The sequence below is a fragment of the Piliocolobus tephrosceles genome, chromosome 14, assembly GCF_002776525.5.
Source record: "Piliocolobus tephrosceles isolate RC106 chromosome 14, ASM277652v3, whole genome shotgun sequence".
In the NCBI taxonomy this organism is placed as follows: Eukaryota; Metazoa; Chordata; class Mammalia; order Primates; family Cercopithecidae; genus Piliocolobus; species Piliocolobus tephrosceles.
This window is the reverse complement of record NC_045447.1, coordinates 106,570,190-106,586,041: the sequence shown is the minus strand read 5'-3', so window position 1 is coordinate 106,586,041 and position 15,852 is coordinate 106,570,190. Positions and strand designations below refer to the sequence as shown.

The 15,852-nt window shown below is 58.7% G+C and overlaps 1 protein-coding gene across 1 annotated transcript in view; it reads left to right on the top strand.

Annotated features, from left to right (window-relative positions):
* Positions 1-3,872: 3,872 nt before the first annotated feature.
* The window catches only part of NINJ1 (ninjurin 1), a 12,893-nt gene continuing 913 nt past the window's right edge, over positions 3,873-15,852 (top strand). The window contains exons 1-3 of the mRNA XM_023187827.1: positions 3,873-4,070; positions 11,666-11,894; positions 13,209-13,372. Of these exons, the coding sequence (XP_023043595.1) occupies positions 3,996-4,070; positions 11,666-11,894; positions 13,209-13,363 (459 nt within the window). The 5' untranslated portion in view covers positions 3,873-3,995 and the 3' untranslated portion in view covers positions 13,364-13,372. The remainder of the gene's footprint in view (positions 4,071-11,665; positions 11,895-13,208; positions 13,373-15,852) is intronic.

The following is a 15,852-nucleotide window of genomic DNA, read 5'->3' as shown; positions in this document are numbered from 1 at the left end:
GAGACACTTTTTTGTGTGGATGGTGCTGGATTTCCAGCTGCTGGTGAACACTCAGGTGTGCCAACAGTATCCTGATTATGCGAGAACAACAGCAACCATCCCCATTGTGGGTCACCATGCCAGACCCTGTCCTGCAGATCCCCTCTGAGGCAGAGCTGGGACGGTGACAGCCTGAGCCTCAGTTTCTCTGCTTTGAAGTGGGCCAACAACAGCTCCTCCTTCATGGGATGACCCCACTGGGAGGAGCCAGACAAGCGCAATCCTGCTGCCCTGCCCATGCCCACACACACCTACCTCCTGTCCCGCTGGCGGCCTGGTCGGACGGAGCCTGGGGTCTGAGCTGGCCTTCCTTCCTCTGCCCTTCTGGAAACAGGGTGGCCATGCTGCCGCATGCTGCCTATGCTGTGGTCAGGATGAACTCCCCTGGCCTCCCAGGGTGGCCCTCACATGCTGTCAACCCCAGGGCCCCCAGGTAGGCACAGTGCTGAGAAATGAACAGATGGAGAAACAGAGGCCAAGCAACCACTTCAATCATACAACAGGTGGGGACCCGCTTGGCATCTGGCCAGTGTTCTGGGCACTGTGCTGCCCCCAGCCCACCTCCTGCCACAGGTGGCACAGATGTCCCCATGAGTCAGGAGCAAGGCCTGGACAGGGTGGAGTGGAAGATCCTTTTTTTCCTGAAAAGTTGCTCATGGTGACTTTCATTTTCCCCACTTACAAAACTCACCCCTCCCCCAGCAGGGGTGAGGCATGGGTCGGGGGAGAATGGGAGCCCCACACAGGCGAGGCAGGCACTGGGTTCCAATGCTGGCTGGGTGGCCGCCTGTGCAGCTTGAGGGCCGAGCAGACCTCACCTTAGGGAACGTCCAATGAGGCAGGGGACAGTGCAGGCAAGCTGTGGCCTAGAGGACAGCACAGCCTCCTCAGGAGTTCTGAGGAGGGGCTCCGGTGCTGAGGGCTCCCTCCTGGGCTCTCCCCAACTGTGCCTCAGTTTCCTCCCCTGTCAGGTTCGGGGGGATGCCCACTTTCGAGGGCTGACAGTAAAACAAGAACTGACGCAGCTGTCTGTGTGCCTCTTGTTCATTGTCGGACCCCATTGGTGCCACAGGAGCAGGCTTTCACTTACAGGAAGAAACTCTAGACTGGGCTGGGCCCCAGGCTGCCCTGAGGATTTGCATGGTGATCTTGCACACTGCTACCTAACCTCTCTCTGCTCTTGTTTCTTTACAGGCAGGGAGAAGGGATCATGCTCACACGGCCTTGACCAAACCCCAGCCTTACGCTGTAGCAGGACGAGCCACAGACAAAACTCCTCAGACACTGAGTTAAAGAAGGAAGGGGTTTATTCGGCCGGGGGCATTGGCAAGACCCCTGTCTCAAGAGCCAAGCTCCCCAAGTGAGCAATTCCTGTCCCTTTTAAGGGCTCACAACTCTAAGGGGGTGCATGTGAGAGGGTCGTGATCGATTGAGCCAGCAGGGGGTACATGACTGGGGGCTGCATGCACCGGTAATTAGATGGGAACACAACAGGATAGGGATTTTCACAGTGCATTTCTATACAATGTCTGTAATCTCTAGATAACATAACCTATTAGGTCTGGAGTCAATCTTTAACTACCAGGCCCAGGGTGGTGCCGGGCTGTCTGCCTGTGGATTTCATTTCTGCCTTTTAGTTTTTACTTTTTCTTTCTTTGGAGGCAGAAATTGGGCATAAGACAATATGGGGGGTGGTCTCCTCCTTTAATGCTAATAGCACCGAAAGGGAAGCTGATGCAGAGAGGTTAAGCCACCTGCCTGAGCCCACATAACTACCAGTGGCAGTTCTGGGATGTAGAGTCCTAGAAGGGTGACCCCCATCTGACCTCCCCAGGAAGGTTGGGGGGTCAAGAGTCCGCTCACTGTTTTGGAGGCTTTAGTGGAGGCACCAGCAGACACGGTGAGAGAATGCACGCCTTGGGTGGGTCCTGGAGGGGTGGGTGGCTATGAAGCAGTGGAATCTGGGAGTGAGGCCAAGGCCAGAAGTAGAAGACACTGTTGGGGGAAGTCAGGGACCCCAAACAGAGGGACTGGCTGAAGCCATGGCAGAAGATCATAAATTGTGAAGATTTCATGTACATTTATTAGTTCCCCAAAGTAATACTTTTATAATTTCTTACGGCTGTCTTTGCTGCAATCTCTGAACATAAATTGTGAAGATTTCATGGACATTTATCACTTCCCCAATCAATGCCCTTGTGATTCCCTATGCCTGTCTTTACTTTAATCTCTTAATCCCATCTTTGTAAGCTGAGGATGTATGGCACCTCAGGACCCCGTGATGATTGCGTTAACTGCACAAATTGTTTAAACAATATGAAATCTGGGCACGTTGAAAAAAGAACAGGACAACAGCGATGTTTAGGGAGCAAAGGAGATAACCATTAGGTCTGGCTGCCTGAGAGCCGGGAGGAGCAGAGCCATGTTTCTCTTCTTTCAAAAGCAAATAGGAGAACTATCCCTGAATTCTTTTTCTCAGCAAGGAACAGCCCTGAGAAAGAGAATGTGTTCCTAGGGGTAGGTCTCTAAAATGGCCACTCCGGGAATGTCTGTCTTTTACGGTTGCAGATAAGGGATGAAATAAGCCCTGGTCTTCCATAGTACTCCCAGGCCTATTAGGACCAGGAAATTCCCACCTAGTAAATTTTGGTCAGACCAGTTGTCTGCCCTCAAACCCTGTCTCCTGATAAGATGTTATCAATGACAATGCGTGCCCTAAACTTCATTAGCAATTTTAATTTTGCCCCGTGTCCTGTGATCTCGCCCTGCCTCCATTTGCCTTGTGATATTTGTGATCTCTGTGACCTACACCCTATCGGTACACTCCTTCCCCTTTTGAAAATCACTAATAAAAACTTGCTGATTTTGCAGCTTGGGGGGCATCATGGAACCTGCTGACATGTGATGCCTCCCCTGGCACCCAGCTTTAAAATTTCTCTCTTTTGTACTCTTTACCTTTATTTCTCAGACCGGCCGACACTTAGGGAAATAGAAAATAACCTACGTGAAATAACATTGAATTATCGGGGGCAGGTTCGCCCGATTGGACACAGCACCCCAGCCTTCACCCCAAGCTCCTGCAGCCCAGTACCACCAGGGGAAATAATGTCCTCTGCATCTCACCTGGCTTTCCAGCCTGGAAGAGGCTTACCAGCATGTCCTGGGAAAAAAGGGCCAATTGAACCAAGGGCTGGAAGCTCCAACACACTTTGCCCAGCCCCTCGTGACTAGCCTGGGCACAGAGTGCCACCCTAGGGCAAGTCAGGCTCCCTCTAGCCCCCCGGACGCAGAGACGGCTCCATCACGCAGGAGGGGCTGAGACCTAGGGCACCTTCATCCCCTTTGTGCCTCCCCCTGCCCCTTCAGGAGTCTGTGCCCTCATAACCCCCATTTCCCAGCAAGAAAGCCTGAGGTCAGGGAGTGGGAAGCCCCGTGCCAGCGTGACCCGCAGTCAGGGGAACCCTGGACTCTCTGACGCTGTTACTGGGGGCGCAGTAGGCGCTGTGCTGGAGCGATCTGCGGTTCCCAGAGCGAACCCCGCCTGGGAAAAACCCAACGTGGGCGCCAGCGGCAACGCCCGCTCGCTTTCATGCAGTGTGCCTGGTGGCCGGGGTCAGGTCTGCTCTTGGCCTCATTTTGTGTATTAAAAGTGTCCGCGACGGAGGTTCAAAGCAAGACGCAGCGCAGGGTCCTCTGGGGCCACCGGCGTCGCGCCCCCGCCCTTGGGGGTTCCCGGGGGAGCGTCTCAGGCTGGAGAGGTCGGAGTGGCCCCGAACCGCTCGCTCTCAGCGGACGGCCTCTAGACCCGGTTCCGCCCTGGGTGGAGGCGGAGTCTGGGGCAGCGGCTCGCCGCGGGGCGGGCCGAGGGCGGGCCGGGGGCGGGCACGCAGCTGGAGCCTGAGGTTGAGGCTCGGGCGCGCTCGGGCCCGGATCCTGGCGGCCTGGGCGGCCGCACCATGGACTCGGGGACCGAGGAGTACGAGCTCAACGGCGGCCTGCCGCCGGGCACACCCGGCTCCCCGGACGCCTCGGTAAGACCTTCCTCCCACCGCTGCGTGCTCTTGCCCGGCCCTGTCCTTTCCGGGCGCCGCGGCTCCCCGGGCACCTGTGGGCGCCCGGCCGAGTGCGCGCCGCGTTCGCACTGCAGAGTGGTGGGGGACGTCCCGCTCCAGGCCAAGTCCCTCCTGCCCCATCAGGGTCAGAACGATGCCCACGGGAGTTCCAGCCACCCCCGGCAAGTGGGGGGGATGTGGGGGCGTGGGGGCGCAGGGCGGGCTGGCGTCCCCAGCCCTACTAAGCAGCGCCCGTGTTTGGCTGCGCGGCGGAGGGGGCCTGGGCGCAGCTCCTGGGGCTAAGGACTGCCGGCGCCCGGCTTTCCCGACCTCCCCCGACTCCCGCGCGGCCCCCTCTAACTTCAGCCTCGCCGTGGGGGCTCCTCAGCGCACTTTGCCCCGGGGTGGGCGGAGAGGAGTCACAGCCTCCGGGCTCCAGACCAGCGGCATGCAGACACTTACGTCACCCCACGCTGACTACACCATCTGATGCCTGCCTTGTTGGGGAACTTGGGGCCCGCTGTGGTCCCTATTCCACTCACCTGCCTTGAGAAACAGAAACGTCACACAGCCTTCAGTGTATGTCCCCACAGTCCTCCAGAGCTTGCCCTGCCGGGCCTGGGAGGACTGTGGGCAGGGGCAGGCCCTGGCAATGGTTCTGCTTCAGAATTCTTCATCCCAGGACTCAGCACTTACTGAGCACCTTGTGTTTGTTGCAAGGTCCTGGCATGGCCCTCTGATGACTTGTTTACTTTGGACATTCTTTCCTTTTCCAACCCCCCCAGGGATGGGGGCAGGGAACAGCCTGTGGGTTTTTCCAGGCCTCTCCGTGGCGTGGATCAGACGGGGGCAAAGACATTCTGCCCACTTGCTGGTGAACAGTCCTAGGCTGGTGCTGTGGGGACAGGCCATGTTCAGGAAGGTGGGGCCCCATAAGCCCCGGGATAGGATGACCCTGGGGCTGCATGGACACTTGTCCCTGGGTTAGAGATGAGGAAACTGAGGGCTGAGAGGAGCTGTCCCACTGCAGGACTTGACCGGTGTGCAGGACCCCAGGGACCTGCCCCTACCCCAGTGTGTGAGCACTTTGGAGCAACAGGCAGGGGGCTTCTCTAGCTGTGTGTCCCTGGGAAGTCGCCGCACCTCGCTGGGCCTTTTAGACATGGTCTTAAAAAGACAGAACAGAGGCTCCCACCTGCCTTCAGGGAAGTGGGGAAAGCAAGTCAGGTAGTAAACAGGGCAGTGGCTTGGAAGCGCCTTGGAAAGGGAGGGATACTACTGCTCCCCCACCCTTGACCTTGCCTGGGCAGTGCCCTCCACTCAGAGCAGTCTCTGCTCACCTCTGCGGGCGGCAGGATGGGCTGTGCCTCCTGAGATGGGTGCATCTCAGGCCCAGAGGAGATTGGGTTGGATTTGTTCCCAGATCACTGTCTTGGCTCTGGGCACTAGAGGGAGGGAAACACAGCCCCGCCCCACCACGCGCAGTTGGAGAGCAGCCCAACCCAGACAGGGCAGGAGAGGCCAAGGCAAAGCGTGGGGTTCCCTAGGGGCTGGCAGCCCGTTGTGGGGGGCGGGGCATGGTGGTCAGGGAAGGCTTTCTGTGGAGGTGGGGACATTGGCCCTGAGCCCTGGAGGGTGGGGAAGACGGGTGGGCAGATCTGGCTCTCTGAGATGTGTGGAAGGGCATCTAGGCAGAGGGAACAGCGGGAGCAAAGGCTCAGAGGCTGGACCACAAAGCACATGAGGGCTGGGTAGAAGGTGGGGGGATGGGAAGCCAGGCCGATGGGAGAGGCGTTGCAGGCCTGATCATGGTCTGGTGTCCAGGGAGCTGTGGAAGGGCTATGAGCCAGTGTGAGGATGAGCACATTTCCCCTTGAAGGGTAAAAACTTCGAGGGCCGCTCTACTCACCGAGCCTGGAGGCCCAGGACCACCCAACACACCTGTTCTTCTTCCCACCCTCAAGACCTTGCTTCTCCGTTTCTTGGGCCCATCGTGTCAGCACTCTGTGCCTCAGTTTCTCATCTGTGAAATGGGCATGATTGCAGTGCCTGCCACAGAGCGTGGTGAGGACTCAGTGGCTGATGTACAGGAAGTGCTTAGAGCCAGGCCAGCACTCAGCGCCCTCATCCTTACTTCTGCCTGCCATGGAGACCCTCTCCCAGTGGTGATCCCTGGCAGTGGTTTGGAGAGGGCAGTGCTTTGCCCAGCGTGGGGCACAAGGAGAGTCTCAGTTTCCTTTTCTGTAAAATGGGGCACAACTGCTCACCTCCCAGGGTGGCTGAGGCTCAGGGAGGAGCCGCACGTGGAACTCCGGCCTGGGTGGGCTTTGTTGGGCCATGGCCATGGGAAGCTCTCAGGTCTCCCCCGCCCCGTGTGCCCTGTGCCCCTGTGGCCCTTCATGTGAGGGCCCCCATCAGTGTCCAGGGATTGAGTCAGCTCACTGTGGCTGTCAGCAGAAGGAACAGTAAGCAACAATTTCAATGTGAAAATGGCCTGAATCTGTTATCCCCAGGGTGTCTCAAGGCAGGGAGGTGGTGGGGATGGGGTTGGGACACGGCCATCTGGTGCCAGCCACACCTTCCTGACCCTCACGGCCCTCAGGTTGAAGGTTCCTGGGGCCACATCTGGGCCAAGAGGCATGGTCTTTGGAGGTAGGTAGCTGTGCCCGGTGCACCTGCCGTCTGGGCCGGGCATGGCCTCAGCTGCGCAGGGGGAGGTTTGCTCTATTTCGCATTTCTGCTTTCCTGGCAGATCCTGAGGCTGACAGGGTATGGGCCAAGTTCTGAAAGGCAACCCTAACATGGTCGCAGGGCCACTCCTGGTCAGTGCTGAGTCCACGGGAAGTGGGTCTGCTTGGCCCAGCTGCGGTGGCGACCCCGCCTCCCAGTACTTCCTGCTATCTTGCTGGGGATTTCCTGCCAGGAACACAGACGTGGAGCTGGGAGACCCTCTCGGGGTCTGCTTCCTGGGCTGGCCGGTAGGAGACGGTGCAGGGCTCCAGTGCCAGTCCCCGCCTATCTGTGTGGCATCTGGGGAAGGGCACAGCAGCTCATGCCCCTACTGGTGGGTCAGACAAGGGATGCCGGAGGCCCCAGGCAGGTCCTAGCACATGGTAGGGGAGAAGAGGGGTTGCCTGATTCTCAGGTCCCCCCACCGTCTGCCAATGCCTGCTGAGTCCAAGGTTAGGGCTGGTGAGCAGGACAGGCTGCGAGCAGCCAAAGTCTAGACTAGGACCCCCCCCAGGCACCCAGGGCAGGCACCTCATCCCTGTTGTCCCGCTGGGTCCTGCTCAGCATGGGAGAGCCTGTGCCCCAGGCTGTCTTTCTTTGCTGTGTGACTGTTATGTGAGCCTGTTCAGCTGCTTTTGAGTCAGTGGAGTTGGTTGGGGAGGCAGCGTCTTTCCAAACAGTGAGAACCAGGCATCAAGGAAGAGCAGCCCTGCCACCTACTGCCATGTGCTCCACCAGCTACGGGGCCTCTGAGACCATCCCATTCAGTTGCCTCCACATCCTTGTCTACCCATTTTACAGATGAGGAAACTGAGGCATAGAGTGGTCAGTGTTGAGGCAGGACTGGGGAGGTAAAGGAGGTGCTGTGGCAGCTTCCAGCCCTGCTTCTCACAGGCCTTGGAAGGGGTGGATGAGATGCATCCCCACATTTGTGGACCCACAGACCCCGACCCTGTCTCTGCCCATCCAAACCCTGGGTGAGCCGGAGCACCCATTATGCTATGGCCAGAGCCAGGCCCGTGGATGCAGCAAACCTGGTTCATATCCCACTTCTGTGCCAGCCCCTCCTGCCTGAGCTGAGGATGCTCACTGCAGTGGCCCTGGGGACCCACCGTGTGGCCCAGCCCCAACACGTGCAGCCTGCAGTGGGGAGGCTGACTGTCCACAGAAGGTTGCACGAAGAGCCAGCCACGCCCCTGCACAGAGCTGACCTCCTCACCAAGCCTCCTTCCTAACTTTCAGAGGAGAAATATCTGGCCTGGCGCCAGGCCCCGGGTACTGCTGAGGTTCTGGGGAAGTCCGGCTGGCCCTGGGAATATATTAACCAGGGTGTTTATTCCCCGCCCTGTCCAAGCCGTGGGCACAGGTCTCAGCAGGGCTCAGCTCCTGGCAGCTCCTGCTGGCTGGTCAGGACCACAGGGCTCCCTCATCTGTGGTAGCTGGGTCCCCCGGCCACCCTAAGGCCCATCCCAACATAGAGGCAAGTGCCCAGGACTGGGGGAGAGGGGGTCGTCCTCCCTGGGATTTCCTGTGCAGTGGTCAGCTCCAGGGCTCCAAGGCCCAGAGCACCGAGGTTAGGGACAGGGAAGCAGACCGGCCCTGCTGCCCTCCCCTCCACATGACGCTCCCAGTGTGGCCTGCTGCCCGGGGTGGTTGCCAGCTACGCTGTATCCTGGGGCAGCCCTATGCTTTGGGACACACAGTCCCGGGAGGTGGCTCTGGGCAAACCTCCTCCGAGCTGCAGTCGGCTGGTCTGTAGAACGGAGAGGAACACTGCAGGCTGCCGGTCTGTAGAATGGAGAGGAACACAGCCTCTGCCTTGGTCAGTGGGAGCTTCCCAGTGGCAACCCTAGATACACTGAGTGGGAGACTGAGGCCAACGGAGGGGGAGCTTGTGGCAGGGCCACGGGCTGGGCTGTGGTGAGCCAGGGCTTGACCTGCATGCAGAAGTTCCTTAGCTGCAGGTTGGACAGGAAGCAGATGGCCGGATGGGCTGGAAGTGCCCTTCACCAGCAGGGGTATGTGGTCAGGGCATTTGCTGGCCACTCGGGGCTTGGAGGCCATCCCAGGGCATCTGCTCCACAGCCTCATGGTACACATGGGAGACTGAGGCACAAAGTGGGGCTAGTTGTCCTGAAGTTACACAGCTGGAGCCTGAAGCAGGGAGCCTCTGAGAGCTCAGCCCCTAAGGGGACAATGGCGTCAGCTACCAGAGCTTCTGAGTCCCGGTGCCTGGGTTCAAATCCTAGATAGCCCTCACTTGCTATGTGGCTTTGGGTAAGGAACCGCCTTTGCTGGGCCTCAGTTTACCCACCTTAAGTGGGCATGAGGACAGCAGGGGCACAGGCTCCCCGTGGCTGGGGTTGCTGAGAGCTGAGGCTTGTGGAGCTGGGGGCTCTGCACGGACCGTCCTTTTTAATGGATCTGAGTCTTCCTCGTGATAGCATGGCTATGAAATATTTAAACGGTTCTGCAGAGCTCAGAAAAAAAGGGAATTTTTCCTCCTGCTCAGAGGCCAACACAGTTAGCCTGGGCATGTGTGTCTGTTTATGCATGTGTGTGTGTGGTTTGTGTATGTATGTGCATGTGTATTTGTGTGTGCTGTATTGTGTGCACCTGTGTGTCTCACGTGCCTATGCGTGTCTTTCTGGGGGATGTGTGTTTCTGTGCCTGTGTGACTAGGAACATGCACATATTTGTGTAGATGCCCCCGGAAGGTGGAAATCCTCACAAGGTCTTCACTTGGCCGCCTTCTCCCAGCACAAGTCCTGGGATGGAGACCGGGATGAGCATTAGGGTGGCCTTGAAGGAAGGTACTTTGGCACTTGAGGTTTGTGAAACAGGAGCACCTGCCCCTGTGGCCAGCAGCCCCCTCGACACTGCATCTCACGGAGCACACGTGTGATGGGATGTGACCCGCTGGATAGCTTCGCAAGAGCAGAACTGGAGACGACCTCAGTGCCAGGCACAGGCCTTTACGTCTGGGCCGTCCTCACCCAGACCCCGGGCAGCCTGGGAGGAAGCCCCTAAGTGGACAATGGTGGGACAGGGACACACAGTCCTGAGGTGGCTCTGGGCAAACCTCCTCCGAGCTGCAGTCTGCTGCTCTGTAGAATGGGAGAGGAACACAGCCCCCCAGTCGGTGAGTGCCCTGCCTGTGCTGGCGCCTGGGGAAATCCCAGGGAGTGCGGCGTCAGGCCCAGGGTGGGAGAGGCGAAGTAGAGACCCCATAGTGGCTTCGGGATATACATGGAGTGACCCGAGAGCACACCAGGGCCCCAGGGACAGGGCTGCTGGCTGGCCCAGGTAAAGGCGGCTGTCCCTGTGCACACCCGTGTCCACGTGAACTTGCTACTTAGAGAGCAGCTGATGCTGAAGGCAGGTTGTTGGAATGCCCAGGCCCAGGTCTAAGCAGCAGAGCCCGCTGGTGTCCCCTGACACCCACTGTCTCTTCCTCCTGGGCACATAATTTTAGATGAAACTGAAAACGCACAGCATGAAAGCAAGGCCCCTGCCCTCTGCGGGTTCTGTATTGGCTGCCTCATGTATTTTTCATTGTGCATGCTTCCAGCCTGCAGAAAGTCAAGGCCTGGATGGATGCCCGTGTCCGCCCCTCCCTGTGGCCCTGTAGCACCCCGGCCTCCCGGCCTGCATCTTTCATGAGTCTGGAAACAGTATCTCCCAGAGCAGGCCCCAGGAGGTCGGCTGCCAGCAGTGGGTTCTCACAGCTGCCTCCAAGCAGGTGACCAGTCTTGGGAGGCTGTGGTCCAGGGCCTGGCAGCTCAGGGGTGCCTGCGGACAAAGGGCCAGGCCAAGGGGCTGGCAGGTTTGTCCTGAGTGACTGAAGAGGGGCCCCACCAGGGCAGCTTGAGAGGGGCAGACTCTTGCTCCAGAGAAAGAGGAAGTTGGATACTTAGGGCTGCCTTGGAATGAAGGGCCAGCGCTAGATAGGACCTTCCTGTGGCAGGAGAGAGGGCCATGTCCTGCCAGGGGAAGTCCTGGCAGGCTTCCTGGAAGCAATGACCTCTGTGTGGGGCCTTGGAGCTTGAGAGTATCTGGCAACAGGGAAAGGCACTGGGGGCTCCAAGAGACCTGTAGGGGGCCCCTCCCAGATGGGCCCCTAAGGCAGAGAGGATTCCATCCGAACTGGCGTTCCCATTTGATTACTCTGAGAAGTAACGTGGAAGCTGAGCTCCACTGTGTGTCGTATGCCGAGGCACCTATTGAGCCTCTGCTGTGTGGGGGCCGGGCTCTGGGTGGCCCACCTCAGTGAGGCTTGCTGCCAATGGCCAGATAGTTCTGCAAGGCCTGTGCTGAGGCCTGGAGGCTGAGTGGCCTGTCGGGCCCCAAGTCTGGGAGGCTGGGAGGTGGCAGGGGCGATCTCAGCCCTTAGGTCCGGCCCAGGAAGACTCGTTTCTTGCCTGGGCCAGTGTGCACAGATCCGTCCACCAACACGTCACTTCCTTTCCTGGCATCAGGAGCTCAGACTGAGGCGGGGGGGAGAGGAGGCCGGGGGCACAGACGGGTAGGGGCAGGCAGCCGCGCCTATGGCAGGAGGGCAAGGATCGGGCAACGCTTTCCAGTGGAAAACCAGAGTGCGTGTACTAGGGCTGCTATGTCATTTCCGTTCTCTCCTGGACTGTATTCCTAGGGGAGGTTTTATAAAGGCCGAGCACGTTCTCGCAGCCTCTCCTTAGGGTAATAAGCACTTCTGACTGAGCACTTACCAGGGGTGGGGGCAAGGGAAGCCCTTACCTGCAGGGCCCAGCGACCCCCAGAGCCCAACTCAGGCGCAGCCCTTGCCCCTCCCCCACCCACCTTGCTGACCATCCCCCTCCCCGCAGCCGGCCCGCTGGGGCTGGAGGCACGGGCCCATCAATGTGAACCATTATGCCAACAAAAAGAGCGCGGCCGAGAGCATGCTGGACATCGCGCTGCTGATGGCCAACGCGTCCCAGCTGAAGGCCGTCGTGGAACAGGGCCCCAGCTTCGCCTTCTACGTGCCCCTGGTGGTCCTCATCTCCATCTCCCTCGCGCTGCAGATCGGCGTGGGGGTGCTGCTCATCTTCCTCGGTAGGTCCGTGGGTGGGGCAGCCGGGCCACCTGCTCGCCTTGCTGGCATCTGCTCGCACCCCCGGGACAGGTGCCCACCACCTTGCACACTTGGCTCTCAAGGAGCTGCCGAGTCCCTGGCCCTCATCACCCAGACATGCGGTCCAGGAAGTGGTGCCCCCGCCCCCACGCCCTCCACTTTGGTTTTTGTTTCGTTTTGTTTCGTGTTTTGAAACAGTCACCCAGGCTGGAATGCAGCGGCGCAGTCTCGGCTCACTGCAAACTCCATCTCCTGGGCTCAAGCGATCCTCCCACCTCAGCCCCCAAAGTAACTGGGATTGCAGGCGCTCACCACCATGCCCGGCTGATTTTTGTATTTTTTGTAGAGATGAGGTTATGCCATGTTGCCTGGTTGAATTTTTGAGCTCAAGTGATCCAACAGCCTCAGTCTCCCAAAATACTGGGATTACAGGTGTGAGTCACCACGCTCGGCTTTGTTTTGTTTTTGAAACTGGGTCTTTCTCTGTCTTGATCATGGCTCACTGCAGTCTCAACCTCCCAGGCTCAAGCGAGCCTTCTGCCTCAGCCTCCCAGGTAGCCTGGACCACAGCTATGTGCCACCATGCAGGCTAAATTTTTTTGTTTTTGTTAGACACGGGGTCTTGCTATGCTGCCCAGGCTGGTCTCAAACTCCTGGGCTCATGTGATCCTCCTGTCTCAGCCTCCAAAAGTGCTGGGATTACAGGTATGAACCACCGTGCCTGGCCCCACCCTGCACTTTGAAAGAGCACAGAGTGGGGTCAGGGCCTGGCCTGTGGGCATTAGGGCAGGCGTTTCACTGGGTTTTTGTTGACCCATGCCATGAGATGGCCTCAGCCATGCCAGTCCTCACCTCCTGGGCCCAGGGTCCTCCTTGTGACTGCATGACCTTGGGCAAGTGGCTGAACCTCCCAGGCCTCACCTATAGAACAGGCATCATAATAGAACTGCAGTTTGTGGCAGGAATCACTAGATTAAGGCCTGCGGAGGGCTCAGTGCATTTGCCCAAACCTGGCCTTTGGTTGACGTCCCTAGCTTCAAGTCCTATGAGGAAAGTGCGGGGGCTACAGAAGGTGGGGTCATAGACTGAGGGGTGCCCAAGCCAGGGGTGCTGTTGTCAGTGTTTCAGCAAAACGTATTTTTCTCTGGGCGACAAAACTCATCCTAAATGCGATTGAGGGCCCTGTCATGTCCCAGGACAGCTTGACCACTGGGACGGGTCCCCTGCCACTGTCCCAGGCTGGGGTGCTGCGTCTGGGCTGCCCTTGGCACCATCCACTCCTCTCCTGCCCACAGTCAAGTACGACCTTAACAACCCGGCCAAGCACGCCAAGCTGGACTTCCTCAACAACTTGGCCACGGGCCTGGTGTTCATCATCGTGGTGGTCAACATCTTCATCACGGCCTTCGGGGTCCAGAAGCCCTTGACGGACATGGCGCCCCAGCAATAGGGCACCCAGGTGAGCCGGGAGATGGGGCGCGAGGCCTGCAGTCCTGGGGTTGCTCGCTGTCGGAGGCTCTCTCAGTGTGGCGAGTCCCTGGCTGGCCAGCCTTGGACACCTTGCTAGGCTATCGGCATCCTTGTCCACACCTCCAAGGCCAATGCCTGGCCACTGTCTTGAGGCCAGCCTTGCCACTGGTGCTGGCCAGCTGGGGTCCTGTGGTCACAGTGTTTAGATGGCATGTGTGTAGGAGCCACCATTTGAACATCCTGGAGAACTCACTTAAACATAAGATTTCTATGTATTCAGAACGTCTGTCTGAAAAAAAAAAAAAAGATTTCTGGGTCAGGCGCTGTGGCTTACACCTGTAATCCCAGCACTTTGGGAGGCTGAGGCGGGCAGATCACTTGAGGTCAGGAGTTCGAGACCAGCCTTGCCAACAGGGTGAAACCCCGTCTCTACTAAAAATACAAAAAGTAGCCGGGTGTGGTGGCACATCCCTGTAGTCCCAGCTACTCAGGAGGCTGAGGCAGGAGAATCGCTTGAACCCAGAAGGCAGAGGTTGCAGTGAGCTAAGATCATACTCCTGCACTCCAGCCTGGGCAACACAGTGAGACTCTTTCCAAAAAACACCCAAAACCCAGAGATTTCTGGCTTCTCTGGGTAAGTCAGGGGCTCTGCACCCCTTATCAGCTCCACTTAGCAGGTGAAGCTTCCTCCCAGCCCTCATCTGAGAAAAAGGGGCCCTGGTATAACCGCCTGCCTGACATGCCCACCCCACTGTGCCAGTCTGACCAGGACGGTGGGATTCAGGATCTTGTCACATGAGCCCCTGTGACTCTTCAAGTCTGCCCCGTGCCGGGCCTCACAGAGTCTGTTAGCTGCCTGCCCTAGGCTGGACCCTGGTTGTGTGCGGGATGCAGACGGAGGCTGTCCCCACAGGACGAGGCACCCAGTGTAGGAAGACTTCCCACACCACGCACAGCCTCTCCTTGTGTCCTTGCTCGGAGGGGGTGAGCGTCTGCCCAGTGACACAGCCTAGGAGCAGGATCCACAGAAAGGCCTAGGATGCAGCCATGGTCAGGGCCACATGGTGCACACGCTATAGTCCATGCAGCCAGGCCAGGGCCACACACCACGGTCCCTGCAACCTCGGGCCTAGGGGTCACCCCTCCGGTTTGTAGCAGAGGTGGAGGTGAGTTGCCAAGGGAGGGGTGGGCACTCCTGGCAGGTGGCCATCTCTCCACCAGTGGTGGCCCATGGCAGAGTAGACAGGAGCAGTGTGCTTGGGACAGAGCACCTGTGTGTCAAGGATATATAAAAATTTCCCCAGGCCGGGCGCGGTGGCTCACACCTGGAATCCCAGCACTTTGGGAGGCGGAGGCGAGCGGATCACCTGAGGTCGGGTGTTTGAGACCAGCCTGACCAACATGGAGAAAACCCATCTCTACTAAAAATACAAAATTAGCCGGGCGTGATGGTGCCTGCCTGTAGTCCCAGCTACTCTGGAGGGTGAGGCAGGAGAATCGCTTGAACCTGGGAGGTGGAGGTTGCGGTGAACCAAGATCGCGCCATTGCACTCCAGCTCAGGCAACAGTGCGAAACTCTGTCTCGAAAAAAAAAAAAAAAAAAAATTCCCCAAGAGGGCGTAGTGGAGGAGGAGGTGGGGTGCTGGGGCCAGCAGCTGGGTTGGGAACGCCCAGCATCCACCTGGCCTCGCCCCTCCCCACACAGGGGCCAGCTAGGAGTGGCTGCGGCTCGTGGTGATCCACGTTCCCCTACCACACCCATGGCCATTCCCCCAGTGGGGTCACACCAGCCCCAGTGTCCTGGCTGTGAAGCCTGAAGTCACCTTTCTGAAAGGGCCCGGATCTGAGCGGCCCCACGTGGGGTCTGAGGCACTGTTCAGATGCTGCCTCCAGTTTGTATTTGTCCCCTTCCAGAACACCTAGATGTCAGCTGCTCCCTGGCTTGGAGCATGTGGCCAGGCCATTTATTAACCACCTGCTGTGTGTGCTGAATGCAGTCCCTAACTCTCCCAAACATCAGTTATCTGCCTGCCGGGAAGAGGGTCTGGGCCTGTGGGCCATGTGGGGACCCAGCAGTGGACCTGAAGGCTGTCCTCAGAGGCTCGGAGGCCACAGCTGCTGTGTGTCCTGCCTGGAGCAGCCAGAGAGGTCTCAGGCTTTGTGGATGGCTATGGTCACAGCTGTCCAGCCCCAGCCCCCATGGTGGGCCAGGCCTTTAAGTCCTGGCAGTAACCCAGCCATGCTATATTCATTCCATTTTCAGAGGGGAAACTGAGGCACGGAGGACTTTGACACCTCTCATGTCAGAATCAGACTCTTCTCCTTCCTGAGTCCGGGTGTCCAAATGGCCCCGACACTTGGGGCTGGTCACAGCCTGGCTCAGAGCTTCTCTTCTCCCTCCTTGCAGTCCCAGACCCTCTCCTCTCCCTCCTCCCAGGCCCAGACCCTCTCCTCTCCCTCCTCCCAGGC